General features: G+C 40.1%; 2 protein-coding genes across 2 annotated transcripts in view; both read left to right on the plus strand.

The window, feature by feature from the left end:
- Positions 1-8,242, plus strand: part of LOC109831483 — an 8,682-nt gene extending 440 nt beyond the window's left edge. Inside the window, 3 exon segments of the mRNA XM_020398817.1 lie at positions 1-950; positions 1,035-1,474; positions 1,986-8,242. The exon segment at positions 1-950 is cut by the window's left edge and continues 11 nt beyond it. Of these exon segments, the coding sequence (XP_020254406.1) occupies positions 1-950; positions 1,035-1,474; positions 1,986-3,483 (2,888 nt within the window). The 3' untranslated portion in view covers positions 3,484-8,242.
- LOC109820583 (pentatricopeptide repeat-containing protein At1g11630, mitochondrial-like) overlaps positions 9,287-9,829 on the plus strand; it is a 7,641-nt gene continuing 7,098 nt past the window's right edge. Inside the window, exon 1 of the mRNA XM_020386743.1 lies at positions 9,287-9,829. This exon is cut by the window's right edge and continues 750 nt beyond it. Coding sequence (XP_020242332.1) covers positions 9,346-9,829 — 484 coding nt within the window. The 5' untranslated portion in view covers positions 9,287-9,345.

Raw genomic sequence — 9,829 nt, forward strand, 5'->3', positions numbered from 1 at the left:
AGTGCCTTCGCGAGCTCGAGCTCGCCTTTCCTTGCCTTCTGTCCTCGGTCACTGGTCATCTCTGGTCTCTCGCTCAGAGCGAGCGGACGCACGCTTCTCAAAGCTACATCCTTTTGCTTGCCGCGGTTGTCAAGAATGTGGTTAAGTACGGATTGCTATCGTCCACGAGCTCGGTTCTGTCGAGTAAAATGACTCTATTGCCATTTAATGTGCCTCAGTCCTTGTTTGAGGAGGGAGAAGGGGAGAGGAATTTGAGGCCGACGGATCAGAATTTGAGGGAGATTCGACGGGTTATGGCGTTTTTGCTTGAACGGCCGCAAGGGTTGACTCCTCAGGGGACCATGCATCTGGTTTCGATGCTGGTTGAGATTGCTGGAGCTCTGGAGAGCTATATTCCGGCAGTGGCTTCTCTGTTGAAGGTGCAGTTCTCGGGGATGATTTGTTCGTATGATCCTTTGCTGTGCCATGCTGTTCTTGTGTTGCATTCGAGGTTTCCTGATGATGAATTAGGGATTGCGAAGAGGCTGGCTTTGATACCCAAGGATGTTCATCATCCACTCGTGTTTAGGATTTTGGCAATTCATTGGCTTATGGGTTCGCCGATGATTGTTAGTGGGAAGGAGTCTCTTGTTAAAATGGTGCCTAGCTTTTATCCTAGTGTTTTTGATCCTTTAGCATTGAAGGCTTCTAAATTAGATGCAATGGCTCATGTTGCTGCGAAGATTGAGGAGGATGGAGATAAAGAGAAAGTTTCGGTGGTGAAGTTGTTTGAGGATGGATTGGTTTGTGTTTCGGGTTTTAAGTGGTTACCTCCGTCGAGTACTGAGACGGCTGTGGCCTTTAGGACCCTTCACAAGTTCTTGATTGGAGTGGCACCACATCGTAATATTAGTTTGACCTTCAATAGGTTTGGTAATCTCGTAGGATCTACTATTTTCTGCACTTTGAAGGTACTATAACATTGCATTGTTACTAGGAAAAGCTTTATTTTACATGAATGGTAAAAATTTAGTTAGGATGCATTGTCTTTGCAGGTCATGTTGGTGAAGCTGGCACGGGAACATCGAGGATTGGTTCCAGTGATAGCCACTTTTGTCGATAGGTTGTTGCAATGCAAGGCCCATAGGGAGGTGGGAGAGAGGTTGCTTCAGACATTTGATGAACATTTGCTCCCTAAACTCGAAACAAATTATCGTCTGACTTCATATTTCCCGATCTTTGAGAGAATTGGTTCAAGTGATGCGGTGCCTCCTCGTGGCCTACTGGAGTTGCTCGCTAAGCATATCGTCTTTCTCGTAGAGAAGCATGGCCCGGATACTGGGTTGCAATCATGGTCTCAAGGAAGCAAAGTTTTAGGCATTTGTAGATTGATGTTGAAGCATCACCATAGTTCCAGAGTGTTTGTTGGTCTCTCTCACCTCCTTGCTTTCACTTGCCAGTACTTTCCTGACTTGGAGGTCCGAGACAATGCTAGGTAACTGCCTTCTTGTTTTTGCTCTCGTCCTCTTGTTTCGACTTTTTCCTTGTTGTTGTTGTTGTTGTTGCTTGGTTTAGAAACAGTTCACATGTTCAATCTAAATGTTGAACTATATGCAAATAATAACTTTATCTAATTTGCTATACCCCTCATATAGCTGGGCTCATATTATAATTCTAGAGTTTGATACACTGCAATGTGATACAATGATTTAAGTGTAATTCTAAAAATATATATGAATTGTTTTGTATCTTCTTGAGTCAGAAAGACAAGATGTTCAACAAAATTATTATATTAACTAAAAAGAATAGATCCAGAATATATATGAAGAAAGAGGAAGAAAGAGATAAGGAAACAGATTAAAAGTCATAAAAGACTCAGATTGGTTTTTAAATGAAGGTATCACGTTGCTCCAGATCAATTATCTATTCCAATGTAAGACATTGTTGTAGTAAGGAAGGAATATAATTTGGAGTTAAGTATCTTACATCTACTATAAATGATTTAGGATTTACTTGAGGATGCTTCTTTGTATTCCGGGGAAGAAGCTCCGGCACATTCTCGATCTCGGTGGTCAGACTCCAGGAATGGCTGCACCCCACCCGGGTTCATTCTTTCAGGTTCCTTCTCCTCAACCTTCACAAGACCTCAAGAAGTTTTCAGGACTGCCTTCATATATTCATCTCGAGAGAGTCATCCCATTAGTTGTCAAACAAACATGGTCATTAGCATTACCTAATTTGGACACTGGAAACAACGAAGTCAGTGTTTTCGTTGGCATAGGAAATGTCACTGTTCCTCCTACACAATCAGGAGAAGACAATGCCAAACCAACAGAACCTGAAAGAGATAGTGAAGTTAGTTTAGAGAGGATCAGCCTGCCACCAGAGCCACTAAGGGTGATGGATTCAAAGGTTGCAGAAATAGTAGAAGTCCTAAGGAGGCATTTTGCATGTATTCCAGATTATCGACACATGTCTCCCATAAAAATAAGTATTCCTTGCATACTGTCGTTCGAATCTGAACCATTTAGTTGTATATGGGAAGTTGATTCGTCTGCCTTGGGCTTGGATGGGGTAGATGGTTTACCTGCCTTATATGCAATTACACTCACTTTTTCATCCTCAGCAAAATATGGGTCAATTCCACCCGCTCGAGTCCCTTTTCTTCTCGGTGAGCCTCCAAAGACTGGATCTGAGATAGTGCCAGTTGGAAATGATTTGGAGGAAAACTCAAGTTTCCGAGCATTGGTGACCATTGAGCTGGAACCTCGAGAACCAATGCCTGGCCTGGTTGATATTTCAATCAAGGCAAATGTCGAGAATGGGCAGATTGTCTCTGGTTCACTTCAAAGTGTCTCTGTAGGTATTGAGGATATGTTTCTCAGGGCTAGCTTACCTCCTGATGTGACAGACGAGATTCCTGAGTACTATTTGGATCTATTTCATGCTTTATGGGAAGCTTGTGGAAATTCTGCAAATACAGGACGTGAAACATTTTCACTGAGTGGAGGGAAAGGGGTTGCCGCAATTAGTGGCACGAGATCTGTGAAGCTTCTTGAAATAACTCCTGACTCTTTGATCAATTCTATTGAGAGATATCTAGCTCCCTTTGTTGTCAGTATTATTGGTGAGCCACTCATGGATATGGTAAAGAATCATGGTATTATCAGAAATATTTTATGGGGGGATGATTCTGATAGTTTTTCTCAACCTAGAGCTGATGCTTTGGTACCATATTCAGAAACCGATAATCTAGTACCATATTCAGAAGACAAACCTCTTCAGCTTGAGTATGATCGAGATGTACCTGATACCAGAAGTGTTCGGTCTATTGGGAAGAGGAACATGGGTATTATTCTTGTTTTGATTTTCCTGCCACCAAGATTCCATCTCCTTTTCCAGATGGAAGTAGGTGAAGTTACAACATTGGTTCGAATCAGAACAGATCATTGGCCATGCCTTGCTTATGTGGATGAATATTTGGAATCTCTTTTTTTGTCATAAAGGCAAGTTATCTGAGCTTTACATGAGAATCTTTTCAAGCTTTTATATCAAATTAAACTTCACTAAACCTGTAAATTAGTCTTAAAAGTGCACTGGCTGCTCTTGTTCCCAAATCTAGTTGGGGACAAGTTCACATTTGTCATCTTAAATATTCTATGATCTTCCAGATCATTATTCGTTATCAAATTATCTGTATCCTGTTTGCACACTTCGTTTTACCATTACTCATTAGTAACTAGATAATTTTATTCCTTTTTCTTAAAAGACTGAAAAAGGTTGTGTGGTTCTTAGTTAAAAAAGAGACAATTTGCTGTTTCATGCATTTCAAAGACTAGAATATTTCCTGTTGGATATAGGTTCATGGTCTTGTAAATGCAATACTTATGCTTCTGGAATGACGCAATTAGTTTGAGCAAGACTTCTATTTGTTTTATGTTTTGGTATTAATTTATTGACATCATTGATCTTTTTTCCTGACAAATGATGGGACCTCAAATGATGGGCTTGTTTGTTTGCCTATTTTTTGGGGGTGTAATATTGTAGAAGTCAAGTGCTACATTGTTACCCCCAACTCCTCAGTTTGGTTTGTTCAAATGGGTGTGGTTACTGTAGCTAAGTTGGCGCTGCTGTAGTTGAGTTGGCAGAGCCTCAGCATTTCTCAGCAGGATGGCGAGAAATGAGCTCGTGTTACTGTAGCTGACAGAAACAGTTGTATCACTCAACTCATCGTTACTGTAGCTATTGGCCTACTGCACGTTTTTACAAAAAGCAACCAAGCAGGCACCCAGAAAAGGACTGGATACATGTTAAAGAGTACATTCTCAGTCCTAGAGTGTAGTCTTGTTATAGACTTATTGTTCATATATGTACAGCAACAAAATGGAAATGTAACATCCTCCAAACAACTGGCACCTTCTAGTAATGTTACCAACTGATAACAAAAAAGTCCCAAAAGATAAGCATGTCAAACTTGCACCGAAGATCATTCAAGCATTATGGGACAATCAGCCCAGTCCCAACCTCTCCATACTGAAAGTGCTGAGCAACTGTAGCCACATTCCCACAATATACACTCTTGCTTCCAACTGTGTAGCAGAATGGTTAAGGGCCTGTTTGGTTACTTTTTGTAAAAACGTGCAGTAGTTACAGTAATGAGGAATTGAGTGTCCAGCTGTTTCTGATAGTTATGGTAATGCGAGCCCATTCCCTGCTTCTTGCTGAGAAATGCTGAGGGTTTGCCAACTCAGCTACAATAGCACCAACTCAGCTACAATAGCACCAACTCAGCTACAGTAACCGCACTCATTTGAATAAACCAAACAGAGCAATTAGGGAGCAATATTGTAGCATCTGACTTCTACAGTATTACAACCCCAAAAAATTAGCAAACAAACAGGCAATAATTGAGTTATTTGGTAAAATGATGTTGAGTGATGTTCTATAGTACAGTTATTAATTAAACATTTATTGTTGGTTATCCCTCTGGAAAGGCAAACGACAAGTTCCAAACTCAAGTCCTGTACCTTCCTAAGGTAGCTCTTTCCTAAAATAATGAAGCAATGGAATATCCATAGCATGGCAATTTCTAAGTTATGAAGCAAAATCTCTACATAAATAAAGATGTATTACTTGATGAAATTTCATTTACGCGTGTTGACATTAATGTTACTATATGATATGCATTCCCTACAGCTGTTTCACAATGACACGGGGCGTAAGGTCTTGTCCCTTATCCTACTTTCCAATCATGTGGCAGAAGAAGAATTTTCACCTTGTTTTATTTTAGGATCAAATTCTCAATAGGTTTCTATCCATTTGAGAATAAAAATCAAAAGGAGAACGAGTACTTAACAGACTTGAAATATATAAGCCAGATGTATGCATTCCTAAAAGAGATGTTGTGGTATGAATAGTGTGGTCACCAAATCATATTTTCTTATATGCAATGACATGATTGCCCGTAAACTCATACGCAAAGGTGCAAATGAGTTCAGACTTATCTAAACCAATCTGCATCCATCCGTATCTGTTACAGATGCAACCATTAATACTAAATTGGTGTATGTGGATACAGATACTTACATAGTTTTGGGATCTAATACAGATAAAATGCAATTATAGCTAAAAATTCAGATGCATATATGAATATCAAGGTTTTAACTTCTAACTTAAGCATTACAAAACTATGCTTCGGGTTAAGTTTTTGGGTATAATATATGAATCCGAATGATTTAATACTTAATTTCAATCCCCACAGCTAATGGTCCTCATATTAATTATGTGTTGTAAACTTAGTTTCAAATGAGAATTGTTATGTTCTCCACATACCAGAAGCTGAAAAGATCGCGTGGCGCTCGATGCGTTGCAAAGTAGTGACACACAGCAGTTGTAAAAAGACTGTGTGACATCAAGAAGATGCTGGGACAATCTAAGAGACCGACCAGGTCGTCCTAAAGTTTCTTGTTACTTTCTCTTCATGGGAAAGAAAAAGATGAGAAAAATGGCCGAGTCTTGAGCTTAGGTTTTCTAAGAAAATAGGACCATTGTCAGGTCAGTTCAATTTCTTGGGAAACCTCACCTCAAGCATAGCAATTCTTCCGTTCTTAAACCGCATTGGTTAGATTCTTGAATGATCCCCTCGACCTGATCCTTACCTTCACTTTCGTAAAGGATTGTCGGGACATACTGATCTAATGCGATGGCGCATTAGAAATACATTGTGGATCTAGCAGAACCCAGAAAATAAAAATAAATAAACTCGAATAAATTTAACTTTGGACAAAACCATTAAAACTTAAGAAGATGTTGTTTTCTATCCGCAGAAAAAAGAAGTAAAAAACAGTAAAGTCTTGAGGTGATGTTTTAGAGAAACAGAAATGTCTTAGGAGTCGGTTTACTTTTTCTGTTTTAGAGAAACAGAAAAGCTACAACAGAGCACGTGTTGCTCCTTAAAGAGCCCCTCCATGTGCTAGGAAACTGTTGAGACACGAAGTAGAAGCAAAAAAAGACTATGTGACACTATGTGTTACAAAGTACACGTCAATAGCAAGAAGATTGCATGACGTAAAGATGTTATTTTCTATCCGCGGGAAAAAGAAGAAGAAAAAACAACCAAGTTTTGGGTGAGGTTTGCAGAGAAACAAAACCGTCGCAGCGGTCGGTTCTGTTTTTCTGAAAATCCTACCCCGATGCTTGATGATCTTTCTCTTCTTGAACCACCTTTGTTGAATTTATGAATGACCCCCCTCAACATTATCTCGACCTTCATTTTGGCGGTGGATAGCCAGCACATGCTGATCTAATAAGTCAGAAGGACATTGTGGATCCCCTAAACTTTCTGATATTTTAAAAGTTATGAGGAGTTGCATATTAATCATTCAAAGTCAGGAGGGTTTTTTTATAGACAACATTCATTGCAGCATTCTAGATTTCAAAGAACTTTGATAGTTACAGTCCACAGTCACATACTCATAATCATGTCACCTACATAGTCTACTCATAATCATGTCACCTACATAGTTTGCATGTGGATCCCTGATTTCGGTTTCTCAAAAAGTCATATGGGTAACTTGGGTCATCACTTGATTCCTCGATGAAAAAAACTTTGGGGCGTTCGGGTACCCGTTTAATAAATGGGTTGGGTAGTCTGACCCATTTATTAACCGGTTAGGTTCAGGACAAGCTTAAATGAGCCGGGTTGTGTTTTAAACTTAGCTTCAACTGAAATTTATGGTCTCCACAAATCTGCTAGTTTCTAATTCAATCACAGAGAAATAGTGAGTAGGCTTGAAGCAACACAAGCGACGAACAAACTTGGCTTCAAGCAGTTGAATAACCAGCACAATGCTGCGGGAATGTCGTCAATGGACAGGTTCTTGCCAGATAAACAGGTTCTTGCCAAACGAAAAGAATGATGTATGTGTAAGAACTCTTTGCCTTAACCTTTGATCATATTAAACTATCAAATCATTGCCTAACATTGTGATATGGACAGATTTTTAAAATGAACCTTTTTTTTCAATTTTATATAGCAAAAACGAGCTCATCAGAAAATAATCTGCAAAACCGACCCTTTTCTTCGGAAAAGATCGGTTTTGCAGTCACGAAGTTTTTCAAGCTACACGGGACTGCCAGTCCCGTGTAGTTTGGCCAGCAATTGAAATGCACTGGACTAACAGTCCCGTGCTTCTTCTTCTACAATTGATCTCGAGAGAAGAATGAAATGCACGGGACTGCTAGTCCCGTGCATTTCAATTGCTGGCCGAATTACACGGGACTAGTAGTTCCGTGTAGCTCGAAAAACTTCGCGACGGCAGTCTGACCCTTTTCCGAAGAAAAGGGTCGGTTTTGCAGATTATTTTCTCATGAGGTCGTTTTTGCTATATAAAATTGAAAAAAGTATCCTTTTAAAAATTTGTCCTTGTGATATCCATCCTCTGTAGGTGGCAGCAATAGCTATTTACTTCAAGCCAAATGCCGCAAGAACATCAGGATTTTGTCCAAGCAAAGGGTAAAAACTCTTCGATGTCAACAGACTTCATTTTCCGGATTTTGTTGGTGGTAAATAATTTCAAGTGATAGACTCTTTACTCAAGAGATGTTGGTGAGATTTACTTTGATGTGTTGATGTCCAGGTCAATGTTGAATTGGCTTGTAACCATGGAAGATCTTGGTGGTGTAAGATAGCAATTTGTAATGACTGTCGACTGTTGCTTTAAGATGATAGATCTAATATGTGATTGACGCTACATCTTTGAAATCTTCTCCTTTGTGATTTATTGGAATCTTGTACCATCAGGCATTTGAATGTTGAGATGGCAAATCTCTTGTTGCCGTAAAACTCACATGTGTTTTTTAAGGTGCCAGAGTTCTCATGGATTTTATCTACAATGTAATTGGTAAATAAGTTTCAGTGCTGAATGCTGCCAGTATGAATTTGTGGAAAATGAATTTCCATGCACGTTTTTTTCTTGGTTGAAAAACCATGGGTGTAAATGCTACGTGATTTTACCCCATAGGGAAATGTGGGTGTAGATTGTTTCCCTATTTCGAGCAGGAAAGAATTGTTTAATGAGCTTTGTTTTTATTTTATTTTTAATTTCCTATTTTAGAGGATGCGTCATTTTATCCCACCAAATTCACTACAGTATTTTCCTGTAGTTTTTTTAATCTGCTAAATGTAAATTTGTTTGCACGTCTTAATTAATGTTGCAAACCCAAAAAAAAATTTAATTCTGGATGCCATATTTACTTCTGCACCTTCATTCCCCACCTCCCTCTTTGAAAAAATAAATAAAACTACTTTTGTCTAGAAATGCCGTGAAAATATTGAAAAAATTGCTCCCTCACTTCCATAAGTTCAGACATAATACACAAACTCACCCGGTCACCCCAAAGGAAAGTCCAGCTCCCAAATAAGAAGGCCATATATCACTTATAGTTTTCACGACAAAGCACTTACATACCTTTTTTTTCCCCCTTGATATTTAAATATCCTACTGTTTCGAAAAGTAACACATTACTACCCTCTGATAATTAAACATCGAAATATCCTTAAAAATTGGAAGAAAAAAAATTCCCTCTAAATTTTTTCCATATGTGCTGAAAAATGGTCAACTATATTCCTAAAGTTAGTATTTTCAAAACATTCCATCATTTAACTAAAAGAAAGCTTCTAAAGTGCAACTTAAAAAAACAATAAGGTACTCAAAAAACACATAGGGTATATAATTGCAAAGTCGAATAGCCATATGGGTACTAAAGTGCTATTTAGTCAAATAAAAGAACGAAACCCCTCCGCCCTCGCCCTCGCCCTCGCCCTCAAAACGCTCAAAGCCCCTAAACCCCACTCTCTCTGCTCTAATGGCGTCCGCCGCAGCCCTGAGAAAATCCCCAAAACCCCAGCTCTCCTCCATCGCCAAATTTGTCGAAAAGGCCGCTCCTTCTTCCTCCTCCTCCTCCTCATCGGATCCCGTCGCCCGCACCAAAACCCTCATCCGCTCCGAATCGAACCCCGAACGCATCGCCGACCTCTTCCAATCCTCCGCCTCCGCCCCCAAATTCCACGGAGACCGCTCCATCTACAAGCTCTCCATCCAAAAGCTCGCCGGCTCCAACCGCCACCGCCGCGACCTCATCGAGCGGATCCTCGAGGCCCAGAAGTCCGACCCGACCCTCCCCCGATCCGAGGGCTTCCTCATCCGCATCCTCACCCTCTACTCCGACGCCGGCATGATCGATCACGCCGTCAGAACCTTCGAATTCGTGCCCCAGGTTGGTCTCAAGCACACCGAACGCACTCTGTGTGCGTTACTCACCGTCTTTCTTAAGAACAAGAAGCTCGATC

This window comes from Asparagus officinalis, chromosome 1 (genome assembly GCF_001876935.1).
Source record: "Asparagus officinalis chromosome 1, Aspof.V1, whole genome shotgun sequence".
NCBI lineage: Eukaryota > Viridiplantae > Streptophyta > Magnoliopsida > Asparagales > Asparagaceae > Asparagus > Asparagus officinalis.